Here is a 13,866-nt window from a genome sequence, read left to right as displayed (position 1 = left end):
AAAAAAAAAAAAAGAATCTAATCAGGGCTGATGCAGAAATCTGGACTGAGACTGATACAGGACAGAAGCAGAAGCAGGGCCCAAGGTGCTGAGGTAGGGCTGAAGCAGATAACCAAAGCAGAAAATGGCTGGAGAAGCAAGGGACAAGGACAGAGTTACAGCAAAGTTGAAGCAAAGACCAGGAAAAAACTTTACAAACCTTCTTGCTGGGATCACTGCTAGGCATAAGTACTACTCAGAGATCCCTCTCATATAAGCACAAGGGAGGCATTAGGTGATCTGTGCTAGGGCTGAAGCCATACGTCACCCCTGCACATGCAAGTGCAAGTCACTTGCATTTTGCCCCACTGGACCCCCAGGGCAGCCCAGCATCCCCCTGGGAGACACGAGCACTGAGATCTCTGCCTGAGCCCCAGTTACAAAAGCCACAGGAGCAGGAAGAGTATACAGATACACGCACTGTCATTTGTCATCAGCAGAGAAAGCCCCCCAGTTCCCTTTGTAGTGTCATTATCACATTCAACAGATGACTGCTAGATGTAAACAGCCCATAGACATGCTTGTAATGTGTTATGTCTGCAGTCTCACACTAGGTGATTGGTGAGTGCAGACAGGCATGCATGTGAGGATGGTCACGCAAGTTCTTCCCAGTGCTCAGACATGACCTGAGCTGTCTCAGAAGCAAAACTAGCATCCTGAAACTCTTTTGCACATACGAAACTCTGGAAGAAAGAAAACCTCTAACAGAGTTCCTGTAAACTCTGAATGTTTTAGGGTAGTTAAGTGAGAAGCTGCATATTTACTCTGAGATTTTTGCACTCCATGGGACTCAGAGAGCCTCAGAACACTTCAGAAACTATCTAGGAAAGCATATGTATGAACTTAGCATAAAGGTAAGAGTAAGTTCTTTCCAAGTGTCTCTTTGGGGAAGTGCCAAGACCTCTGTGAAAATTCTGTTGACTTATGGGAAGACAAAATGGTAGAAACTTGTAGTAGACTTAGTCCTGATTCACAGTGAAATAATGGTATAATAGTTCTATGTATCCATTGAAGTATGGACAGAAGTGTTTTTTGCGGGTCAAGAGATTTGAGCCAATCTCCTTCTGAAGCAATAGGAGCAGACGTCCCATGCAACCAAAGATGGACAACGAGAAGCGCTATACTTCAGAAAAAGCTAGTAATTAACTCTTTTTAGTGAAGATATACAATGCCCTAATGGTCTTTTCTGAAGGAGAAGCCTGTGCTTCTCATGCTTCTCTCTGTGGTTGCAGCCATGATAAGAAAATAGAAGGTGGCTAAGAAAACAGAGGGAGGCTGTGAAACAAGCAATTCATGAACGTCCAATATTTTCTGAAGAAACACACTATCTTTTAATGGAGTCTGCTAAGGGGGCATCTAAGGCATCACAGAAAGGCTGTTTGGCTCAAACTGAACCATTGAAGGCATTAAAGGGCTGGCTCAACTATGTATTGCAAGAGGTGGGAATGCATAAGGCTTCCTGGCAGCCCACATGATGAAAGAAAAGGTATGAGTTTTCTCTCCTCTTAACACAGCCCAGAGATAATTTTAGATGGAGTCAGCTGCAGGAAGCATATTTACACCAGAGGCATCTTGTCCTTTGCCAGTTGTTGAGGTGCTCCTGCTTTTTGGAATTATGCCACTGCCTGTTACACAATGACTCTATTCCCATCCCATTTGAAGGGGATTAAATCCTACAAAGTGAGCATTTCAATTCCATTAGAAAAATATCTCCTTGTGTTGTAACTTGAAGTTTCTCTATTTCAGAAGAGAGTGCCTATCAGGTGATAAAAGAAACAACTACTGTAGGAGCTGGAAAGCATCTTGATGTTCAAATAAGCAGTTTGTCTCAAATTAGCTTTATATTCTCAGCGTAGCTATACATCAACCTGTGAGTATGGAATGCACATTTACATTACACTATTTGATGCCTCCAAATCACAAGGTTAAAGAATAATTACTGAGTCTGATGTGTCATTTCTTGAAAACGGTTGCAAAGGTTGCACATCACCAGGCTGAAGAATCTTGCTTTTCCCATAGGCACGGGGATTAACCCAGCAGAATCAGCAACAATCAGAATCAGAGACAAAGTATGAGATTTCTGACATTTGCCATCAGCAACTGCCTTTTGGTCAACAAATTTGTGGTTTCATGCTCTGATGAGTCTCAACTCTCACAAGTATTGATAAAGTTACCACAGCTAGTTAGAAATGGCAGCTATGACCTCTTTACAAATGATCTTCTCAGGGTCTTCCCCTGAAGCAAATGCAGTTTGTCATCAGAGCCTGCTTCCCTTCTGCATGGAAAGAAAATTTTTTTCTACCATGGAAGATCTGAAGACAGAATTCATTAAAGCTTTTCCTGATTTTGATAGGACAGCTTACAACTCTCACTAGAAAATACGCCTGGAATTTGCACCAATGACCCTTCCTCTGGCACTGCTACTGAATGTCCTAGAGATACAAATTTCTCTGGGATGACATAAGTAATGAGAAAGCTCAAACACTGGCAAGTGACTATCAGCAAAAGTTCTTGAAGCCAGTGATGGACTCAATGGCATTAGAAGAGAGAAAAGACTAGAAGTATTGAAGATTTAGAAGTCTGAGAATGAAAAAACCTGCAAAACAAAAAATCCAAGCCAGGGAGACTCCTAGCTGAGAGAACTTGAGGGCAAGGCACCTGGAATATAGCAAAGGGGCAATAGTTTGCCTGCACAGCTGGAGGCTGCTATTGAAACAAAAGCTGTGTGGACTTAGCTGCTTGCGAATACCTCAACTGCGAAGGTACATATATGTAACTACTTGAAGTAAAACAATCTTTTTTCCTCATCTAGGGAAAAAAACTACCTATCTTTAATTTTCATTCATGGACATAAGAAATAAATCAGTTGCTACATAGATAAAACAATCTTAGGTAAAGATTTCAAATCCAGTTCACCAATTCTGTTTCATCCCACCTCGTTTAGGCATCTCAGTTGGATGTCAGATGTTAAAAGCCTGCTCAACCTCTCCTCCCTCTAAAGTCAGTAAAAGGGAGATACACAACTTCTAAAGCCAGATCAAACCTTCTAAAATCTGAATTATCTTTGAGATAACTATCTTCATTGACCATAAAGGGAGTCGAGCAACACAGGCTCTTGAATTACAACACCTCAGTTCAGCAGCATAAATCCAGGCCTTTACATGCAACTTTTCAAAGGCATGTGACCAGATGCTTTTACTTCAGTGGGATAACATCTGTGTTTAAAACCTTTGCTGAATTAGAATAATATTGACCATGGTAATGGACAAAATCCTGATTTAAGAAGGTGTCTTGAGAGAAGACTGCACAGAGACGTTAAAGGGAAGGAGACTACCCCAGAAAAACATGTGAAAAGTTGGTTATTATTACCACTTTGACACAGTTTAAATACAATATTAATCCAAGGTAATTCTTATCCCTTTTGATTCATAGGACAAGATGTAACTGCTGTAGAAAGGAACAGTTTCTATTTACACACCAAATTTCCAGTTTGAAAGCTGGTGCTTAAATGCAATCCCTTCCTGACCTCCCAGGCTCAAGTATCACACCTGAATAAATAATAACAGCAAGGTAAAAGCCAAAGCCAACCAGTTGCATAGCACTGATTGAACTAGAACTGAGCTAGAACTGACCAATTTCTTGGCCATAAGTTACAAAAGGACAGTCTGCATCTGCTCCCTAGGCTTTCAGCAAGCCCTCTGAGAAGTCCTGCCATTTCAAACCATTCAATACAAAATTCCATCAACTTTGTCCTCCATGAAATATACATTGGACATTAGTATTTATACAACACTCTAGTTTTTAAGGGCAACAGAGAGGTTTGCAATCATTGATGTAGTTTAGCCTTACAAACACTTCAAGGTAGGTAAGTATCATTATTTCTGTTTTATAAATGTCATTGAAATTCTATGACCTGAACAGCTTTAAATGACATCAAAAACATAATACAACATATTATCCTGATTTAGGACACTGTTACAGTAGGAATGTACATGAATTTGGCCTTTTGGTAGGATTACTCTGATTTTCATTCACAATAGGTCTGTTAAAACAATTCACTGAGTAGAGCTTTACAAATAGAGAACTGAGGCACATTAAATTTAAAGTCTATACCAGTTTTTGTGCAACTTGAGAAGCCAAGTGCCTAATCCTTTTTTTAAAATGTACTTAGCATTTTATACCAAGCTATCCATCTTATAGCAGTGCTGGTAGTGAAGTGCGTTGCTATTGGGAGTGTTCAACGCTTCCACAAATCACATTCCAGAATTTCAAAGTAGATATTTAAAAATAAAAAGTATCTAAGCTTGTCTTAGAGTAGACCAGGTACAGAAAAGCGTTATTAGGAGCTACAGGGAATACAAGGAGCCCCTGCACAGAAATTTACGTGACTGTAGTATGTTTCTCCAGGAAGCAGCCGCTTCAGGTTCAAAGAGCCTGCAGCAAATCAGAGCTGCACATTCTGAATGTGTGTGTGGCAACAGAAATGGGATTAAGGGATTGGTGAAACTGGATACACTTTGTGTAGACAAGAGAATGGGGTGAAACCCTTGCCTTTGAAAATGAATGGGCCTATGGCAGAAGGAAGAAGACAACTGGGCTATGATGCCAGGTCTTTGGGAAAGATGGGGAAGGAAGCAGGATTTAGAGTTGACATTCTTATTCAGGAAGCTAGGGGATTCATGCATCTGCAGAGCTATTGTATGTCTTTAACAGGATACATAAGTGCATTAGTCCCCCTGCTTCTAGTACGCATAGTGATATATTACACTTGTGTCCAGTAGGTCTGAGGACTTCAATGTACAGGTGCACCTGACTGTGAGGCATCTAGGATCTGTGGACCCTTAGCAAATGGGTCAGGGCTCCCACATGTAGCAACACTCAGACACCAAATATCTTAAAACCCTAGACAACTGTCAAAGAAACAAAACACCTCATCCCACTGCAACCACTCAACATATCACTGGGACCAGGTCTGGTTGCCCTCTGTATGCAACTCAGAATTAGAAAATACTACAGCTACCTACACCCGTTGAGGAATCCCTGAATTTAACCTATTTATTAAACCTTTCATTCCCTTTTTTCCCTCCCTTCCTTTCTCCTGCCTCTCCATCCCCTGCCCCCCCCCCAAAACAATCAGTCTAGACAAAGATATATAGCCTTCTTTTCAGCAACTTAAAATGAAAAGTGAGGGACAGCTCTAACTATGGATGTTGATATTTCTCTTTGCAATACCATGTGCACTTGAGTTTGAAATGGGTGCTCTGCTCAAAAACGAAAAGGAGTAAGCTATGGAAACCACCTGGGTGTAAATGGCTGTGAATCTGTATTATGCACCACGACATGTTTTGTGTACACTTCATATTCTATCAAAACTGTAGTGTTTGACTGACACATGCAGAAAAATTCTAACTACTGCTTGCATCTTTCCACCTGTATAACAAGGGGCCTTCTTTACCACAAATTAAACTGAAGCCCAGAAAAAGAAAATATGCAGCTTTATAATACACCTAAAATGTTTCTGAAACTATACAGATCTTCAAAATATTCTGTTTCAAACCCTGCAAGGACAGGCTCCCATCTCATGTATTCTAGCTCCCGCTCATTACCCTGTAGGACTGCTAGCAAGCACTAGTGCGATGAGGGTTGGCAGGGTTTGTTATGTGGAAGGAGGAGAAGGAGGAAGGATGAGAACAGAAGCAGCAGAACCTGGATTTCACCATCAGGTACATCCCTTGGCCCTCCTTGGTTAGCTTCCCCTTCTGGAACTAGCAGCTCTAACCTCCCAGCTAAGCAGTAGCTAAATTCCACATGCTCCGAGTTTACTCCTGCCAAGAACTTCCCCCTTCCCTGGAAACAGTTCCTTTATCTTTGCTGTGTGGTGTTATGGCTTACTTCATACACAGCGTGTTTCCTTTTCCCAACCTATATTGTTTTTAAAAAGGTGGTAATAGCTTTAAAGAAACAGAAAAGCACAGCAGGATCACAAATGACAAGTCTCTATTTCAGAGATATGAAGTTGCCCTTCTTTCCCTTCTCCCAAATCCAACAATGCAAGTTCAGTATTGCCTTTTCCAAATACAGATCAAAACAAGCCCTCAGTTACTAGAATTTCACTGGTGGTTACATTGCAACTTCCTCCTTTGTCATATCCAGATGAGCAAGAGCACTCTGACACAGTTTGTCTTTATAAAGCCATCCCAAAGGAGTTATAATCGTTAGCAATAGTAAATAACCACATTCTCAGACAACACTGTTCAAAAAAAAAAAAAAAAAAAAGCAAAAAAGCACAGCTTACATAATCAACAATAAATCAACCATCTGTTAGCTGAAACAAAAAATGAGACCAACCTGGCAGTAAAGCAAGATTTCCACAACTGTTGTCTTAATGTTTACAATTTTAGAGCTTAATCAGTATCCAGCTGCCAACAGAACATTTCCTCTTTCCCAGCTCTGTCAAAACTGCTTTTCAAAAATATTTTAAGAGCAGTAAGATATTAACTCTTCTTTAAAAATAGTCAATCCCCTCACACACACTCTTTGTAAAACAAGAAGAAAATCTTATATACACAAACTGGAAATGCAGGCAATATTTGCTCCTAGCTTTGCTTTTGTTAATGGTTACGCCTAAAGATCAAGACCTTTTTGAGCCTAAACATCCTTTACCTAAAGCACAGTAAATTTTATAATCATAAAAATGACAGTTAGCAGACAGTATGTTTATCAGGAAGATAAATGTTTCAATGTTTTCAAGTCCAAATCTCAGTACTTGGAACACTGCATTAATGGTCTTATTAAATGCTAAACAGAAATCTGGCAGTTAAAAACTCAAAACTGCAATATTTTCATTAATCACTGATTCCAGGTACCAAAATTAAGATGAAGAAAAGAGGTTAATTTTCACATAAGCATGTATTACCTAAAAGGAGAATGTGGCGGGGTGGGGGAACAAACAAACTTTGGGTTCCCCAAGTTTCTGAAGTTGGACTCTCCAAGAATGAAACATCAAATCACAGTCATAGTCAAAGGATAACCATGTAATATACTTTCTACCTCTGTCTTCATATGTCTAAGATATCTTTATACTCATTATATTGAACAATTACAGCTCACATACCTATGTTCTTCTGAGCCACGAGGAAATTCATTCACCATTTATTTCTTTTTTTTCCTATCCTGCCATGTCAATTAAGTTGCACTTAGTTAGTTGGAGTCTTAGAGATTACAGAGCAGCAAAATTCCCTCTCATATATTTGTGTAAAATAAGACTATGTAATGTAATGGAAAGTTTGTTTCTTCCACCAAATTGTAGCTTACAATGCATTGTTGTCTACACAGAATAATGTGGCATTTTACAGCCCCTGAACATCATTTATGAGCACTGAGTTAACTTATAGCATTAACATGTAGCTGAGAATCACAATTGAGGAAAAAAGAGTTTTGGGGGAAGACAAAACATTCTGAGTGTCAGCAGTAATTAGACAGGCTACTAAATAGCACAGAGCCTATCTTTACAAAGAATTCGAATACATCAGCTAATGAAGCCATCTTCTACCTAATTCCAAACAAAGTATGACTTCACTTCTAAATTACTTTGTTCAACTGCATCATGTATGCAATTCTTCTAAACACAATAAAAGCTTCAGAGTTTTTTTGTTGTTGTGCCTTTAAAATCTTAGTTTTGATCTTAATTCATCACACTGCAGTAAAAACATGTTGACTTTTCTACGTTTTTAATGCCAGAAAGATGCTGTACGGTCACCTGCTCCGATTTGCATAATACAGGACAACTTCACCCTGTGATTCACACACCGAATCCAGCAAGTGTTTCAACAAAAACATGCCTTTTACAAATTCATCTGGTTTCAACGTAAAAGCTTAAACGATGAAGAATCCTTGTTAGCTTATGCTGGGACAATGTGTCCCAGATTTTCGTTTCAATTTTACCAAGCTGATTCAGTTATACAGTATTATTTCATCCCAAAGGATCCTGAAAGCACTTTACTAGCTGAATTATGCCAAAAGCTCTCTGGTTACACTCAAGGTGAAGCTTGGTAACTGTTTAACAGTTCACTTTCAGACAAATTAACTCTTCAGGCTGCCTCAAATTTCAACAAAATAATCATCCTCATTTGCCATTCTGCTTAATAGCGTGAAGTAAAAAATAAGCCCTCAGTTGTATCTGTGTAATTTATATGCTCCAGTCTTTTATGTTTTTTTCACCAAATTTAACAAAGCATGTATTCCTTTGTCTTAATGTAAATTAACTGTGATATATTAAAGAGTGTGGTAATGGATATCTTCGCCCCCTCCCCTTCAGGCTACACAGAGCACTGAAACTCAGATCTGTCCCAGTATCCCATTCCTTCCCCCTCACCCCACAGCCAAAGCAAATCTCCATGGACACAAGAAGGCTTTAAGTGCAGTGTAACACAAGACTAACAAAAGTATCAAACTATCCACTGCTTCTTCCAAGAGAAAGGCAGCAAAGCCTACCTATTGACATTGAAAACTTTATGAAAACTTCTGATTTCTGAGCACGGTATTTTTCCCTGAACCCAAGATCCTGTTTCCAAACATTACAGAGCTTTCCAATTGATCAAGATACATACCCCTATAATACTAAGGCCTTTCAGATAGTCCTGACGAGGTTGGGCTTGCGGAACGCAGCCTGCTAGAACCACCTTCTTGTTACCTTCTTGGGCTTTCCTAAAAAAAAAAAAAAAAGACTGTGTTAATATTTATTATTTTATTAATAAGCTTGAACTGTTTGCCTTTAGTAGATAAATATTTATGTGAATATTAACTTACCTAACTTACCTAATTCCTTAGCTTTGATACTATAACACTAACATTAAGATTAAATAGTTAATACCGTTCATTTCCTTAGCAATACTTTGACTCACTTTAAATTTAATACTGAATATTAAGCCATCCCTGAATCCTGAAACTACAGGAAGTACTGAACAAAAGTTATCACCTGCGTACAAAATGGTACTAAAAATAATCAAAAAAGGGATGCAAAACCTGTTAATGTTCATTTAATTTTGAAGATCAACCATTAACATATTAAACCAATCAATTACTACACTAAACATGCAGAATAATAAAGAAAAGGACTGAACAATTTTAGTAGATTTGATCGGTCTCACATGATATGGATTGCTCTAAGAACTGCCTTTCATAGTTGCCCGCTAAATCACAACCTCCTGGCAGACTTCTGTCAAACTGGAACCTTGTAAATCTCTTTTTTTCCCCGCAATACATAGCTTCCTGAAGTGTTCGCTGTTATGTTAGAGTAGGATAGTCACAGGGTATCTTCAGAAAGGTTCTCTTATCTGAAACACACAATTGTTTATACAATTGTACACTCTTTGGTTTGCTTGAGCTGCCTCCAAGCTGAATGCATTAGAGAAAGTGATGTTCAACATGCACAACAAGGATGCTGCACCGAATAATACAGAAGTCTCCAGCAGATGCAAATTTAATGAAGGAAAATTTGTAAAACCTGTTGAGTACCACAAGTGGTTCCCCTATTCACTCAGAATTTTCACTTTGTAATGATGAAATGGAGAAATTCGTTTATAAATTACAGCTGAAATTAAAGGACAATCTGATTTGTCTTTCAAATAACACAGGAATCGTAACATTAAAGGAGATCACAGGCCATCTTCCCAAATATCTTGTGCTGGCTACTGCTCTAAGCATGAGGTATTTCGAAGGAACAGATTAAATATCCTATACACAGGCAAGTACGAAGTAACAGGAAAATGCATTATGCTCATTACATCCTATCTAACATAAATGCACTAAGTATCTCCATAAAATTTTCAGTCGTCTTCTGGTGGGAATTTCAGGAAGTCTTCAGGCGTTTATCCTACAGAGCCTCACTGGTCCTCTATTGCAGGCTAAGGTATACAATATACAGGCAAATCCTTTAATCTCTTCCTTAATAAAATTGCTATGAATAAAGAACTATGATGAAATGCTAATTTAGCATATTTCTTAAACAAGGAATGAAACCAGCAACACATTTGTAAAATCAGCAATCCTTCTTTTCTTTCAGTGGTAAATACTTAAGGTTTTTGCAAAATTACAGTAGAGGTCACCTATTTCTCCATACCCAAGTTAGAAAATCTATTTTATGTATCTACTAAAATTATCACACTGCCATGTGACACTCCACTAACTCAAAGCATAAAAATCACTACCTACATTGTCTAACAGACTCAGCTTAATGCCTCAAGGTAAGACGGTAAGACCTGTCTCCAGCAAACAAAGCACACATCCCTAGGCAACTGTGCATCTGGTATAATCTGCTGCAAGCAACAGCCTTCTCCATCTACTTGAAAACCTGCAAAAACTACAGAGGAAAAAGCTTTTATTAAAGTCTTTTTATCTGAGAAAAAAATAAACAAAGTTTCCCTTGACACATTAAATGGCATTTTAATGGTATTTCATAGCTTTAACATTTTGTCAGATCTTCTGGGACTATAACTGGAGCTACGGGAAAAAAAGTTAAACTGAATATTCTTCATAATAAGTATTGGCTTCATTTAACTTTTTTAATGTTGTACAGGTCTCTACAGAATAAAGAATTTTGTACACTGAGATTTTTTGCTTTAAAGAGTAACTAAGCAGAAATGTCGGATCTAAATATTCAATCATAGTTAATTTTTATTAGCATCCATAATACAGTGTACAGTCCATGAAACCCACCATAAATGAAAAACTGTTGTAAGGAAAAATTTTTTTTTGCCTCATTTTTCAAGAAACCGCTTCTGAAAATATGCACTACAGTATTATATTGTTACCTCCTTTTAATATTGTTTAATGAGCCCTGCTCAAATTAACAAAAGCCTATAAAAATTATTCTTCAGAAACCTAGTTAGCACAGCAACTGTATTAGAAAAGCTTTTATCCTTCAAAATACAAATAGTAATGAGAATACCACCTCATGTAAGCTAACAGTGCTGTGAATAAATACATCCTCCTTTATATTTTTCAATTGCATGAACCTTACCTTGAACTTTCTCTTTAATTGTATCAGAACACCTTTTCTCAAAATATACTCCTTTCTAAAATGACTTGCAAGATATACATCTGAAAAGAAATTTAATTAGAGCAATTCTCTTTTAAAGAAAAGAATTCTTCAAGCTACTTCCTTCCTAAATAATGGGCAGGGAGGGAAAAAAGAAAAAAAAGAAGTACTCCATACAGAAGGACTTTGTACAAAAATCAGTAGCAAGATCATATACACTGCATATGTAGCACTTATTAAAATATAAAAAAAAACCAACCTCCAAAAAGATCTGTTCAATAAGGTGATAAGAATAAAGAAGTGTTCCCCATGCCTGCCAAAAGCTCCCCACAACTGGTTGTTATATCATTACTGTAGACGCAACAGCCCTGCTGGATATGATTCATGGTAGCTCGGGTTCAGGTAGAATATGCTTTATTATGATGATGAAGAAACTCATTATCATTGAAATTGGCTTTTCGTCGTGTTGTGGACAGGTGTTTATCTCGGTGGTCGCCGTATTCAAAAAAAAAAAAAAAAAGAAGAAGAATTGGGGACTTCTCCTTGAGGTTCAAACATAGGTAAAGCAACAAAAAAAAAAAAAGAAAGAGAAGAGCAGAGAGGATGAGCTAAGTTCAATGGATGGCAGAACTGTGACATCAGAAGTAATTGCTAACTTCCTCTTTGCAGAGAGAACAGATAAGAGAAGCCAAATCATTACTGCTTCCCTGCTCCCTCCCCTTAAGCAGGGTTGTCTACTGCAATTTTACAGGCCGTGAACTCCTAAGCAAGTGATTCTTAGCTTTCAGAGAGCCATCATTGGTACTTATCAACATATCCTAGACACACAGGAATGCACGGCAGATATCTGAAATTAAAGGCAGCCTGTTCTGCAGGGAGCAAAATTGGCAAACTACGTACTGTTCAGCATGAAACAAGTCATCTCCAAACTGTTGCTCTAATACCAGATATGTGAAACCAAGTACTACGCTTCCTTGTACCTTATGAATGAAAGCGCTAATGCCATCATCTCTGGGCCACTAATAAAGTTACAGAACTTACTTCTACACAACACAAACTAGAAACGTCATGAATACAGAATCAAATAAAAACCAAACTCCACCTTTTCTCCCTCAAAATCCATTGCTGGTAAAATTAAATAATGAAGATGATGAATAACGAGTAGATGGCAGCTTGCTGCAATAGTACGAAGTACCAGTCAAATACAAGTAAGAGCAGAAGTGAGAGGGGAAATTTCAGCAAAAGGAATAGATTAGGGAAAAAAGTGCTTTGCAGTGAACCCATTAAGTTTTTTCACTGATGGTAGTTATAAAATATTCATCAAATAATAATAGGAGAAACAATTTCCAGTGATAAAAGACAACAGGAAGTATCTTTGTTATCTGAAAAGAAACTGGAAAGGAAGTAATTCAAACTAAATCCTACCTAGGGAGATGGCAACTGACTCTACCAAAGACATTTTTGTGTCAATGAACTATTTCTATAAAACACAGTCACACACACACACTCATTACTGTACCTGCACAAACATGGCTACTTTCAAGTTAACATGCATGTTGTTAAATAAAATTGTGCAATGCACCATATAGTTTACTCATGTCATTCTCATGACCTGCTATTACACAAAAAAACAGAACACCTCTTACCAAGCATTTTAGAAAGCTGTGAGGCCATAAATTAACAGGAAGTTTGTGTCTAGAAACCCCCTAAGAACCATTAGTATACATGAAAAAGTTTTGCTAAGGCAGTTCTGCATGTCTGCAGTATGATCTGGGTATATAATGAGATCAGTCTGCCAAAGGCTATGAAAAGTAAAACTGTGGGGAATACTACTTCCCAGGCTGTAGAAATGTTGTTGTGATGTCTCTGTAGAAGAACAAATGCTACTTGGCTAAAGGTTCAAATGTGTGAAAGATTATCAGACTGCCTCATCTGCTGAATTAATCAGTAGGAATTCACAAGTTTTCAAGAAAGTGCAACAACCCTGGAATGAAAAGATGGTGCCTGTACAGCATCTCCAATAAATTCCTCCAAATCCATAAGATCACAGAGATATCTTCTATTTAAAAAATTACAAACGGTGACTTAGTTTGTGGTTTCATGGACTTGGAGCCATTCCGATGTCTCATTATACACCCAAAGGCTTACTTCCCATGGTCCCTGTCTGCTACTATCACTGCTCCTACATTTCTCCATCTCCAAGCCTCTTCTTCCTCATTTCTGGCCATCTGGTGTCACTCCTCCTTTGCTCCAAGCTCTGCAGCTCACTGGACCCATGGTCCCATGGGACCACTGCCCTGTTTAACTCACTGACATAGTAGAAAGCTGTTCAGCTGAGTTTGGGGGGTTTTGCAATTTTATTGAGTCAAATTAGCTCACAGGAGAGGGGCAGCATTAGAGCCAAAACAATGGCAAAAGGAAAGCTGTTGGGGAGGAAGCAGAAAAAGAGGAGACATGGGAACTCCTCATTTCATCTACGGTGAATTTGTGACACACGTCTCATGAAACCTTTGAGTCAGGTCGCAATATCCTGAGCAGCACAGCTGAGCAAGTAGTAAACAGGGTCTAAGAAACTCTCATACTTGTTACACTCTCTAAGTTAGGGGCAGCCCCGTAATCAAAGGCATTTGGAAAACCTGAGGAATATTTGTCAATATCATAAATTAGAGAAATGTTATCATTTCTTGGCAGAACTATTTTAATCTACTTAGGTCTGTCAGCTTCCTTTTAGCCTTCCCTAGCCCCCAAAAGATTACTATGTTTTGCTTGTGAGGCATGTGAAGATGTAA

At 38.4% G+C, this 13,866-nt stretch overlaps 1 protein-coding gene across 1 annotated transcript in view; it reads right to left on the bottom strand.

Annotated features, from left to right (window-relative positions):
- Positions 1-13,866, bottom strand: part of LOC112973035 (threonylcarbamoyladenosine tRNA methylthiotransferase-like) — a gene marked incomplete at its 5' end in the record, with an annotated part of 322,440 nt that overhangs the window by 288,352 nt on the left and 20,222 nt on the right. Inside the window, one exon of the mRNA XM_026080384.1 lies at positions 8,649-8,745. Within this exon, the coding sequence (XP_025936169.1) occupies positions 8,649-8,745 (97 nt within the window). The remainder of the gene's footprint in view (positions 1-8,648; positions 8,746-13,866) is intronic.

This window comes from Apteryx rowi, unplaced genomic scaffold (genome assembly GCF_003343035.1).
Source record: "Apteryx rowi isolate R43461 unplaced genomic scaffold, aptRow1 scaffold_518, whole genome shotgun sequence".
NCBI classification, from domain to species: Eukaryota; Metazoa; Chordata; class Aves; order Apterygiformes; family Apterygidae; genus Apteryx; species Apteryx rowi.
The sequence above is the reverse complement of the archived record's forward strand: the minus strand, read 5'-3'. Positions and strand labels throughout refer to the sequence as shown.